This window comes from Sceloporus occidentalis, unplaced genomic scaffold (genome assembly GCF_023333645.1).
Source record: "Sceloporus occidentalis isolate IW3139 unplaced genomic scaffold, rSceOcc1.0.p SCAF_4, whole genome shotgun sequence".
Lineage (NCBI taxonomy): Eukaryota > Metazoa > Chordata > Lepidosauria > Squamata > Phrynosomatidae > Sceloporus > Sceloporus occidentalis.
Genome location: NW_028316984.1, coordinates 41,997,912 through 42,011,144, shown reverse-complemented (window position 1 = coordinate 42,011,144; position 13,233 = coordinate 41,997,912). Strand labels below are relative to the sequence as shown.

The 13,233-nt window shown below is 43.1% G+C and overlaps 1 protein-coding gene across 4 annotated transcripts in view; it reads left to right on the top strand.

The window, feature by feature from the left end:
• The window catches only part of SCN2A (sodium voltage-gated channel alpha subunit 2), a 153,805-nt gene that overhangs the window by 56,575 nt on the left and 83,997 nt on the right, over positions 1 to 13,233 (top strand). For all 4 annotated transcript variants that reach the window (XM_089519841.1, XM_089519842.1, XM_089519839.1 and 1 more), the window contains one exon: positions 11,571 to 11,892. In XM_089519841.1, the coding sequence (XP_089375967.1) occupies positions 11,623 to 11,892 (270 nt within the window). In that variant the 5' untranslated portion in view covers positions 11,571 to 11,622. The remainder of the gene's footprint in view (positions 1 to 11,570; positions 11,893 to 13,233) is intronic.

Here is a 13,233-nt window from a genome sequence, read left to right as displayed (position 1 = left end):
TAAAATAGAATAATCCCATCACCTCGAAGCGACCCTCAGCAGGTCTGTTGTTTTCAAGGCTTTGGCTGTGTGTCTCCACTGCAGAAATAATCCAGTTTGACACCATTTTTAATTGCCATAGCTCAATGCTATGGAATTCTGGGGATTGACTTCTATGGGATATTTAGCATGGCATTGTGGTTTGAGGTTTGCACTAGGAGACCTTGGCTCGATTCCCAGGTCAGCCCACCCAAAACCCACTGGGTGGCCTTGAGCGAGTCACACTCTCTCAGCCTCAAGGGAAGGCAATGACAAACCTCCTGTGAACCAATCTTGCCAGGGCTCGAAGGCACACAGCACAGAGATGTTTAGCCTTCTCCCGGAGAGGTTTAGTACCACAACAAATACAATACCCAGAACTCCACAGCACTGAGCCATAGCAGTGAAAGTGGTCTCAAACTGGATTATTTCTGCAGTGGGGATGCAGCTTTTTGTTTGCAACCCTCCTGCCCTCTAACCAGCAGCATGGCTTCCCCCCTCCTGCCGGTCCCTCCCTGTTTTAGGCTGCTCTGGGTCGAACAGGGCTTGGAAAGAGAGGCATCAAAGCCAGACCCTGACACCCAGAGCCCCAAGGCTTGAGAAAACAACCAACCACCCACCGCCCGAGTCTGCCAGCCTGCAGAGCTCTCCACTCGCCTGACGCACCGCGCGGGCGGGCCTCTGTACGCCAGCGCCACCTGGTGGCAGCCCGACTGCCTGCCTCTCCCAGCAGTCGCCCCGTTGGCACACAGGAAAGGCTGGTTTTACTTCAGGACCCAGGAGCCTTCCTTGGGCAGGAAGTTAGGCGTGGTCTAGATAGATAGATAGATAGATAGATAGATAGATAGATAGATAGATAGATAGATTGTGTGTGTGAGAGAGAGTATACATACATACTGGTGTTTGTGTCCTTGTGTATACACTGTATATGTATGTGTATACACACACACACATATATATATGTCTGAGGAAGAATATATATATATAAACACATATGCACACACCAGGATAGACATAGACACACACACACACACACACCAGGATAGATAGATATCCTGGTGTGTGTGTGTGTCCTTGTGTATATATGTGTGTATATATTGTGTATGTATGTATGTGTATACATATACTGTATATACAGTATAAGTTAGGTGTGGTCCGAGGAAGAAGGCTTTATACAAATATATATATTAAAAAACATATATGTACACACCAGGATAGATAGATATCCTGGTATATATGTGTGTGTGTGTCCTTGTGTTTACATATATGTGTGTATACACGTATATACTGTATATTTGTGTTTGTGTGTATTAGGGGTGGTCTGAGGAAGGCTATATGTGTGTGTGTGTGTATAAAGCACACACATATGCACACACAAAAATGTATGTATGTATGTATGTATGTATATACACACACACACACCAGGATGGATATTTAGAAAGGTAGATAGTTGGATGGATAGAAATCCTGGTGTGTGTGTGTGTAGCTTGGTGTTTACATTGTGTGTGTGTGTGTTAGTTGTGGTCTGATGAAGAAGGCAGCTTAATACACACACACAAATTATAGTTAGCTATAGCTATAGATGATGGATGTGGTGTGTGTATGTATGCACATATGTTAGGTGTGGTCTGATGAAGAAGGTATAAAACACACACAATTAGATATGTGTGCGTGTGTGTGTGTTTATATACACATATGTGTGTATGTAATGTTGCTGTTGTTGTGTGCCTTCAAGTCGTTTCGACTTATGGCTACCCTCAGGGAAAGGTAGGTTTTCTTGGCAAGTTTCTTCAGAGGGTTTGCCATGGCCATCCTCTGAGGCTGAGAGAGTGTGACTTGCCCAGGGTCACCCAGGGGGTTCCCATGGCCCAGGCAGGAAGTGTACACACACACACACACACATTAGATACAATCATATATGCACACGTGGACTCTTAAGTACACTTATATACACACACATGTAGAGTCCTAAATAGTCATACACACAAACACATATATTTATATGTATATATACACATACATGCACACGTTTGTATACATGTCTTTATATACATGCATTTTATGCATCTGTTTATATCCTACATGTCATGCATCTATTTCATGCTCGCACACAGACACATATATTATCATTTTCCATCAGGAGACCACACCTAACTTCTTGCTGAAGGAGGTTTGTGTGTGTGTGTGTGTGTATTATATCCTCCTCCTGCAAGCCCCCTCCCTCTCCCTGAGAAATGGGGCTGAGGGGAAAGGGGGAGGAGGAGGAGGAGGAAGCTGGGATTTGCTGCAATCTTCCTCCAAACCTACTAGCCCACCCTCTGCAACCCTGACCAAAAAAGCCTCCTCTGCATATGTGTGTGTTGTTTACCAAAAGTCCTCCTCCTCCTCCTCCTGCTCCTGCTCCTTGGAGGAGGAAAGAGAAAACCCGCATTTCCCCTTCCCTGCCATTGGTCTGCAAATGCAAAACCTGGCAGGGCTGGTGGTGCCTCCCTTCTGGCTCCAGGAAGAGGAGACCAAAGAAGAAAAGGGGGGAAATAAAAAGGGAGGGGTGTCAGGGTCAGGGAGGGTTCTGGCTGGACTGGAGCAAGGGAGGCAGGCAGCAGGGCAGCCCCAGACTGCTGGACTCTCTCCGCTCGGACTACCGCTCCTCTTCGCATAAGAATCTGCGCACCTGCTGCTGCTGCTGCTGCTGCTGCGAGAAGCAGCAAGGGCTGGGAGCGCGCACCCGCGCCTGGCTGGAGCAGGGCGCGCGCAGGGAGCTAGTGCAGAGACCCAGGAGCGCGCGCGCCTGCGGGAACGCGCCTGTGCTCCCTCTCTCCCCCAACAAAGGAGTTTTCCCTTTTAGGAGGAGGAGGAGAAAGTGTGAAACCCAGAGACTCATTCAAGGGTTCCTATCTGACTATCTATCATCTATCTATCTATCTATCTATCTATCTATCTATCTATCTATCTATATTCCTCCTTCTCTCTCTCTCTCTCTCTCTCTCTATATATATATATATATATATATGTATCCATCAATATGTCTGTGTATCTCTCTATATATACAGTATATCTAGCAATCTTTCTATATGTTTCTCTCTCTCTCTCTCTCTCTATATATATATATAGAGAGAGAGAGAGAGCGAGCAATCTTTATATAGTATATGTGTGTATGTGTGTGTATATATTTATATATATATATATGTTTCTAGCAATCTTTCTATATGTATGTTATCTATCTCTTTCTATCTTTCCATATCTCTCTATGTACCTTGCAATCTTTCTGTATGTATGCATCTATCACTCTATCTCTCTACATCCAGCATTCTTTCTATGTCTATCTATAGCTATGTATCTGTATGTATCTCTATATGTAGATCAATCTAACTATATGTATCTATCTCTTTATCTATCTACAGTATTTATATCTCTATGTATCCATCTATCTGTATGTGTCTATGAATCTATGTACATATCTATCTATCTATCTATCTATCTATCTAGTTTTATCTATCAGTTATCTGTCTGTCTGTCTGTCCGTCCATCCGTCTGTCTGTCTATCTATTATTATCTAGGGGTAGCCATGTTGACCATATACCAAATCCACATCCAAACAATGATGCCTTTATTGGGCCAACAAAAATGCACAATGACATGTTGCAAGATTTCAAAGTCAGACTGGCTTCTTCATGCAAACAGGAGAATGAAATTGAAGATGTTAGCCATAGGCTTGCATTTTCTGTTTCTGGTCTTGGTTCAGATGGTAGGGAGGGCTATCTGCAGGTCCATGACTAACATCTTCAATCTCCTTCTCTTGTTTGCCTGATGAAGAAGCCAGTATGATTTTGAAAGCTTGCAGCATGTAATTGTGCATCTTGGTTGTCACAATAAAGGCATCATTGTTTGGATGTTATCTATTATTGTAATTGTTTCTATCCCACTTTCCTGCAAAACATTGGGACTCAAAGTGTTTTACACCATTTAAAGAACAGCATTTAAAAACATAACCAAAGCAAGCATGAAAACTGGATTTAAAAACGACAGGATTAAAAGACATCATTTGTGCAAAGAATAAAATACACTATGAAAAGATAAAAGTGCTTAAGGAACGGTACAATTGAAAGCTGGGGGGAGAGAGACAGTGTGGTGTAGTGGTTTGAGCTTTGGGCTAGGATTCTGTAACCAGTGTTTGAATCCCAGATTGGTCATGGAAGCCCATTGGGCAAGTCACACTCTCTCTGTTAATGGGAAGCTGGGCAACAGCAGCAGTTTGCGTGTGCACTAACAACGGGATATAGCTGACATTGTTTGACAATCTTCATTTTAATGCTGCTGTTCCACTTTTTATCCCAGTGTGATAATCTCCTTAGCCTCAGAGGACAGCAATGGCAAACCCCTCTCTGAGGAAACCTGCCAAGAAAACCCCATGATAGGTTTACTCTAGGGTGGCTATAAGTCAGCAACAACTTGAAAACACACATAGGCAACAACAACAACAAGCCATGTTGCCCATATAGGAAAGCACAAGAACATCCAAAACCCTACAAAACTGTGATACCTTTATAGGGCCAACCAAAATGCATAAAATACACTCATCCTTCCACATTTGCTGGGGTTAGGGGCACAGGATCCCTATGAATGTGGGAAACTACAAATGATAAAAGCACTATGTTTTTACCTGCGAGAACACCTCTCTAGGAAACTGGGTCCTCCAGTGCAACTCTATGGTCAACATCTGCCAGACACTGACCACAGAATTGCACTGGAGGAGCCACAAATGCCTAGTGGAGTGTTGTCTCTAGAAATCTCTAGGCCCTTCACTGCCAGTTTTGGTTAAAGTTGACCACAGAGTAGCACTGGAGGACCTAGATATTCCTAGAGAGAGCATATTAGTAAAATCTATGAATAATCAAATCAGCAAAAGTCAAAGCCACAAATGTAGAGGGATGAGTGTAGATGTCGCAAGCTTTTGATGCTCCACCGGGTTCTTCGTCAGGTGTTTTGAATGTTAACAACTTTATTATTATTTTTAATACCTTTGCCTGATGACGAAGCCAGTGGAGCTTTAAAAGCTTGCAATATAGATTTCATGCATTTTGGTTGGCCTGATAAAGGTACTACTGTTTTGTGGAATTTGGATGTTATTGTACTTTTCAATTAACACAGCACAACTTCCCAGTCCATTCTTTAAAGACTTCTATATGATTTCTTGAAGGGTGAATGGAAAGGAGACTTTTCAGGCTACAGATTGAGTCTATTCAGTCTGCATTTACTCTTCTTGTTCCATCATCTGCCAATCAAGCTGCTAATCTTTGGTTGGAGGTTACTGTTTAATTGCTTGAATAATGCACCTTATTTTGCTTATCCAGGCTTGTTTTTGGTTTTTTAATTTTTTTAGTTGTGTGTGTGTGTGTGTGTGTGTGGTTAAGGATGTGGCAAAGATTACACTCAGGATTTTTCAGCTTTAAGCATCTATGGCACTGGGGTTTTGAGCTGATATTACGCAGATGCATTGAAAAGATTCCTTTCTCAGTTCTGCATTACATTTTGAAGTAATAGGCTTAAATATAAGAATAATGTTTATTTTATTTTATTTATTGGATTTATATCCCACCTTTCTCCCAAAATGGGTTTCAAGGCAGCTTACAAATAATTTTTAAAAGGGATAAAACTAAAACATGAATGACTAAAGTTTTTTTAAAAAATTAAATACTACTACTGTAATATAAAAATGTGAGCCAGCGGTTGGAGTATTTGAATGAAGCTGGGTGACCTTGGGCAAGTCACACTCTCTCAGCCTCAGAGAATGGCAATGGCAAACCCCCTCTGAAGAAACCTGCCAAGAAACCCCCATGGGCCTTAGGGTTGCCATAAGTCGGAAATGACTTGACGGCACATCACCACCACCACAACAAAAACAAGCAATATGAACACATCAAAAATGCAGCACAGTTAAAACCACTTTGAAAAGTAAAACAAAACAAAACATATGTAAACAAAACAGCACACCACAAAACGTAAGTAAAATTCACTGAACGAAAGCCTGCTGTGGCCTTTGTTCTGTGGCGTTGGCTTTTGTTTTACCCTCAAACCCATAATTGAATAAAAGGTTTATTTGTATTTTTTTAACAGAATATATAAAGCTTTCAAGTTGGAACATGCCAAGTTCAGGTGGCCAAGCTGGGTTCCCTGTTCTGAGGACGTGAGCTGCTTTCTGCCCGTCTCATGTTCCTGCGGGAACAGAAGGAGTGCCACACGCTGATGAATCTCGCAGGCGACATTAACGGCCTCTGGCTTTTTTGACTAATGAGGCCCTCCTGAGGCATTTTGTGGCTCTGGCAGCCATGGCAGCAGCAGCAGCAAGGAGGCAGTGAGGTGAATCCCCTCCCTCCTTCCCTGGCCCCTCTGACAGGATAGAAATCTTATTTCAGTCAGTTGACTCAGCACACTGCAAAACCAGGCTGCAGCCCACATATTAATTGATGTGGGAGCAAAGATGCCCTGTTGACTGGAACAATCTCTCCAGGTTATCACACTGGTCCTTTTCCACAAGCCTTTCCCCCGTCACAAAGCAATCCCCTTGTGGCCTGTAGGTTTATGATAGATAGAAACACGATGACAGGTGGCTTCTTACCCTGAACAAAAATTAGGAATATTTCCCAGGGTGACAACAATGCCACAGGGGCCAGTTTATTGTGCGCATGGCTACAGCAGAGAGGAATGCAAGCTAGGCTACAGATAGGGGTGTAGATGTTGTTAAATGCCTTTGAGTAGACCTTGACTCATGGCAACCCTGTGGATGGGATCTGCAAGGCTCCCTATCCTCTACTGCTCTGCTCAGGTCCTGCAGATTTATGCCCATGACCTCTCTGATTGAGTCTGTCCAACATGGTCCTCCTCTCCTGCCTTTTCTAATGAGTCATACTGCTTTATCACACTGGGGGGGGGGGGGGGGGGGGGACAGGATTTAAACGAGAGTTAAACTAGAGAAAACCAGGAAATGCCTGATGTTTATCACACAACATTTCATGGTTTTCTCTAGTTTAAGTTGTTTAAATCCTGTTTGCCCCCTAGTGTGATAAAGCAGATAATAGAAACATAGGGTTGGAATGAGCACCAGGGCCATCCAGTCCAACTCCCTGCCATGCAGGAACTCCCATGCCTTACTTATGATGTGGCCAAAGTATGACAGCCTCAATTTGGTCATCTTGGCTTCCAGGGAAATTTCCAGCTTAATCTGTTCTAGGACGCATTTCTTTGTGTTTTAGGCTGTCCATGGTTATCTTCAGCACTCTTTTCCAGCACCACATCTCAAATGAGTCAATTTTCTTCTTATCCACTTTTTTCACTGTCCAGCTTTTGCATCTGTACATGGTTATGTGGAATATAATGGCTCAGACAATTCTAATGTCAGTGTTCACGCATATATCTTTGCACCTTGGGATCTTATCTAGTTTTTTCATAGCTGCTCTTCCCATTACTAGTCTTCTTTTGGGGTGAGGTAAAATGAGGACATTGCCCTCCCCACCCTGATAAGAATTCTGCCTCTCCAATAAAATGTTTCTCCAATTTCCAAATTTCTAGCTTAAAATTTTAGAGATAGTTTAGGCGTCCCCAAAAAAAGGAACAGGCCATTTACCAAGAAAACGTGGCTGCATCTACACTGCAGATTTAGTGCAGTTTGAGATTGCTTTAACTGCCCTGGCTCAGTGCTAAGGAATTCTAGTTTTATGAGATATGTAGCCTTCACTGTCAGAGCGCTCTACACAATGAACTACAAATCCCAGGATTCCAGAGCACTGAGCCACCGCAGTTAAAGCGGTGTCAAACTGCACTAATTCTGCAGCGTGGCAGTAGCCTGCAAATACAGCAAATATAACAGTTCTAGATGTGAACGAATTTCAGTGTGTCATCCTGCGATGCTAGAAATTTGGGAGCTGAAGGAAAATTTAATTGGGAGAGAACTCTTATGGAGGGCCAATTTCTTCATTTTGTTGCTGTATATTTGTACTCCTATGGGAGAAAACTATGCTGAAAAGTGGGCTAGTCTACCCCCCCCCCCCCCCCCCCCCATAGTACCTTGTTGCCTTCAGCTGAAGTAGAGGATACTCTCTCATCACCAATGTTGGAGAAAGATTCAATTGCTAATCCAGTCAGTTTCTGAACATGGAATGGGAAGGGCAGTCATCTCATTCATCACATCAGGCAGCAAAATGCCCAATTTAATGAAATTAAGAGACTGTGCTTCTGAGAAAATATTTTTAAATCTGAATATAATTAGCTGTACAGCCAGCATGGCATAGCAGTTAGATTGTTGGACTATGACTCTGGAGACCAGGGATCGATTCTCAGCTTGGGCATGAAACCCACTGGGTGACCATGGGAAAGTCATAGGCTCTCAGCCTCAGGGGAAGGCAATAGCAAACTGCCTCTGAAGAAATCTTGTCAAGAAAACTCCTTGATAGGTTTGCCTCAGGGTTGCCATAAGTCGAACATCACTTGAAAGCACACAACAATATATGAAGCCAACTAGCTAGCCAGCCAGCTGGATGAGTAGCCATTACTGCCTGATAAAGGAATAGTCAATAACTTGGAAGTGATATATGGAAGCCATATCCTCTAATGTAGGAATGGGGAACCTGCTGTGAAGCTCACAACTTCCATTATCCATGATTACTATGCTGGCTGATGGAAGCTGGAGTCCAGCAACCTCTGGAAGAACACAGATCTCCTAATCTTGCTTTGAAACTGGGTGTGTAGGTGCTGCTGGTGGTTCTCTACATAGGCTTAGAGATACTTTCCCCCCATTATTATTTTGCAAATTTTAAGATTCTTCTTTTTATCATTGACAGTGAGTTCTACTGTGCCTTGATTCAGTTCATTAAACAGTGAACGAAAGAAATTCATACTGAAACAAGACACTTGGTATAAAATCATACGTAGTACAATGGAATAAGAAAGGCATAAAGCACACTAGATGTTACTATCTTCAGAATGAATCCAGATTTAATCACATTTACAGTAGACCCATTGAAATCAGTGAGTTATGAAATTACTTAGGACCTTATCACACGTGGGGGGGTTTGCAGCTCAGATCCGCAGTCACTCCTGTTCTAGCAATGCAAAGCGTGATTTTTTTTCACACCAGATCCAGAGTCACTCCTGTCTAGCAATGCGAATTAAGGTTAAAACGTGATGTTTTACCACACCTGGTTGCCTTTCTGCTGTCCTTCCGAACTGAGGGGGAAGCTGAGTCAGTTCTATTCAAAGCAAGTCACGTGATGTGGATTCAAGCAAAGAGGAGTGAGTGCACATTGTATTACCACACCAGAGGGTTCAATGATTCGAATCGGCAACCTTGTGCATGCTCAGTGGGGCTCTGGATGCTGTCCTCCTTCCCTGCTCTCTCCTTAGCTGTCATCCTTAATCAGGGTGAAGAAGCAGTCAGAGGATGATGGGATAGGTCACTGGGGGTTGCTGGGGCCAGGATTGGGATGCAGGAGAAGGCAGAGGATGATGGGAATGATAGGATGGGTTGCAGGGTGGCAGAGGGGGCGAGATGGGGTGAAGGAGGAGGAGGGGGATGACAGAGCAGGACGCAGGGGGCCAAGGGGAGTGACATCGGAGTGGTTTTCCACACCAGACCAATTCACAGTGCAATCGAAGTGAGCCTGGAAGCAAATTCTGTGAAGTCACTTTTTTTCCAGTTTTACCAAAATGAGGGGTCACTTTGGAATCACTGAGGAAGCACCTCGCAAGGAGCTCCCATAGAAAGGAATGGCGTCTGATAACACATTCACGTTACAACGTGAATGCGCATCGTTGAAAGCACAGTCACATCATAACTGACCTGCAAAAGCTCCAAAAATCTCCGTTTGATAAACCTCTTAGTTATGACCAATTTAAGTCACATTGACTTCAGTGGATCTACTCTATGATTAGGTCTGGTTCAAATGCACATCTGTCCTCTTCTTTACATGGTACTGCCCAGATCCATTTACAGTTTAAGAATATTTACTCCTCTGTTATTCCTCCCTTCCTCATTCTTCCCTCCTTTGCTGCCTACCACCCTATTTCTGCCTTCATTGTCTAAATTTAGAGTTTAAGTGCCTTAGGAAATTGACCTGCCATTTGCTTATACAGTGGGCTCTTGGTATCCACTGGGGTTTGGTTCAGGGACCTCCTGTAGATACCAAAATCCATGGATGCTCAAGTCCCATTATGTACAGTGGTTTAGTATAATGATGTCCTTTCTACAAAATGGCAAAATCAAGGTTTGTTTTTTTGAATATACAGTCATCCCTCCATATTTGCGGCTTTGATATTTGCGGCTTTGATTATTCACAGATTTCATTAATATGTTCTCTCTAGGACTGTCTAGGTCCTCCAGTGCAAATCTGTGGTCAACTTTAACTAAAAGTTGCACTGAAAGACCATTTGTAGCTTCGCCAGTGCCATTCTATGGTCAGTATATGTTGGACACTGACCACAGAGTTGCACTGGAGGACCTAGAGATTCCTAGAGAGGTGTCCTCTCAGGTAAAAACAGTGTTTTTGTTATTTGCGTTTTTTCCATATTCACGAGGGTCTTGTTCCCCTAACCCTGGCGAATATGGAGGGACAACTGTATTTTATACATTGCACCCTTCCCTTAAATGGACCCTCCCCCCATGTAAGTAAAATACTGCATATGGTGGAGGCCCATTTAAACAATGGGGCTCATGCCTTTGGTGCATGTGCATGTGTCATAGCCTCGGGTGTGCGGCTTTCAGCATATGCTGAAAGCCGCATATGGTGCACCTGTGTTTGATGCGGGCACATTGTATATCTTTTTAATATATATATATTTTCAAGCTGTGGTTGGTTGAATCTGTGGATAAAGAATCTGTGGATACAAAGGGCTGACTATATGGCTTTGCAAATAATATAATAATGAGAAGAAGAACAATATTCTTCTGGTGTTGGGGGTTGGACTGGATGGCCCTTGTGGTCTCTTCCAACTCTACGATTCTATGGCCTGTTACAGACAGGCCAAAATAAAGCTGCTTCGAGTCACTTTGGAGGAATGGTATTTCAATGATGCATGTGTCCTAAGAGTCCAAAAGCCGCACCAAATCTGCGCTCCAGTCCTTAGAACTGGAGTGTGCCTTTGGTGCGGCTTTTGGACTCTTAGGACGCATGCATCATTGAAATAGCATACCTCCAAAGTGACTCGAAGCAGCTTTATTTTGGCCTGTCTGTAACAGGCCATTGATTCTGCTCAATGTTGCTGAGCATTCATGAAATGACTGCAAGGGAATTGCTTTTCATAAGAAGTAAAAGGATGGGGAGAAGATTTTTGAGAGGTGGGGTAAGGAACCGCCTGTCATCTCTGCTGATTAAAGAGATGTGAGAAAGGGAAGGGAATTGGCTGCAAGGGAAATAAATGCATGCATCAACAGAAAAAAATGCTCTCCCTTTTGTAGCCCAGTCAATAAGCTGCCCAGAAGACAACAATATGCAAGTGTGCTCCTCTTCCCCCCACCCTATATGACACTAATCCTCTTTTATGTTTTTCCCCCTATATTCTAGCACTTTTTTATGCATGGGGCACAACTGTAATTAAGAGGTGCAGGATGAAAAGATGGCACAATCAGTGCTGGTACCACCAGGACCTGACAGCTTCCGTTATTTCACAAAAGAATCGTTGGCAGCTATTGAACAGCGTATTACTGAGGAAAAAGCGAAGAAGTCCAAACAGGAACGCAAAGACGTCGACGATGATGAAAATAAACCAAAACCCAATAGTGACTTGGAGGCTGGCAAATCACTGCCCTTTATATATGGAGACATACCTCCGGGAATGGTGTCTGAACCTTTGGAGGACCTGGACCCATACTACCTTAACAAAAAAGTGAGTGAGTGCTGTGAGTTTAACATACCTAGGAGAGAAAGCTCACATCAGTGGTGGGGTGGTGGTCTTGGCCTACTGTATATCAGGGACTGCGACTTCCATTAGAAGCACCAAATGAGCAGTGGTAGGGGATGGTGGGAGTTGTAGTCCTAAATATGTGAAGGGTCAAAATGAGGAGGAGAAGCATTCTTTAACTAATACTTTGGAGCACAACTTAACATTATCCCTTATCTTACTTTTACACTTTTGAGACGTCACTTAAGAATGGTTTTCTTAACCCTAATAGTAAATGGGAAAGAAGTGTCAGTGTGGTGTGGTATTGGATTAGGACTCTGAGAGATCAGGATTTGAATCCCTTCTCAGCCATGGAAACCCAGGGTGACTTTGGGCAAGCCAAACTCTCTCTGCTTTAGAGGAAGGCAGAGGCAAACTTATGAATAAATCTTCCCAAGGAAACCTTGATGGGCTTGCCTTAGGCTTGCCATAAGTCAGCAATGATTTGAATGCACACAACAACAATACTGTGAATAAAGTAAATGGCAAATCATCATTTTCATTCTTTTTTTTAAAAAAAAAATTGGACCTAGCAGCTGTTCTTGGGCCCATTCCTTCTTTCTTCAGCAACAAGGATATAAACTCTCTATTCTTAGTTATTCCATCATTGACTGGGTTGCTGTGTGCTATTATCAGAAAAAACTAGGGTGAAGCTTACAGGAAGCAGTGTAAAACCATTACTGGGGGTAGTAGATTCCACAATTTCCCTGCTTCAGTTTCCAGCTCTGGGTGTCATTAAACAGACCAATAAACAAACTCTCCAGTACAGTAGTGTGGTATTATTTAGCCTTTCAAAGTCTCCCACAAAAACAGGTAAGGCCAGCACTGTATAGTCCTCTTCAAGCTTTCAGCCTTAACAAGGAAGCTTCAACATGTGACTGTAGGACAACAGTGAGAATCATGCGGTGCTCCAAAATTGTTGGACTACAACTCCTAGCATTCCCCACCACTGGCAATGCTGTCTACGACTGTTGGGACTTGCAGTTCAACAACATCTGGAGGGCTGCATAATTACCACCCAAGGATATAGTTTGTAGGTTCCAACACATACAGGTCCAGCTATATTCCCAGTAACCACCATCCCTGCTACGTTCAGTTCAGACCTTATTATTATTATTATTAACCTTTATTTATAAAGCGCTGTAAATTTACACAGCGCTGTACATACAATCTTTTTAATTAGACGGTTCCCTGCCCTCAGGCTTACAATCTGAAAAGACATGACATAAAAGGAGAAGGGAAAGGTGGTGGGGCTAGTAGGCTAAGGCCTCATTCATACTGGCATAA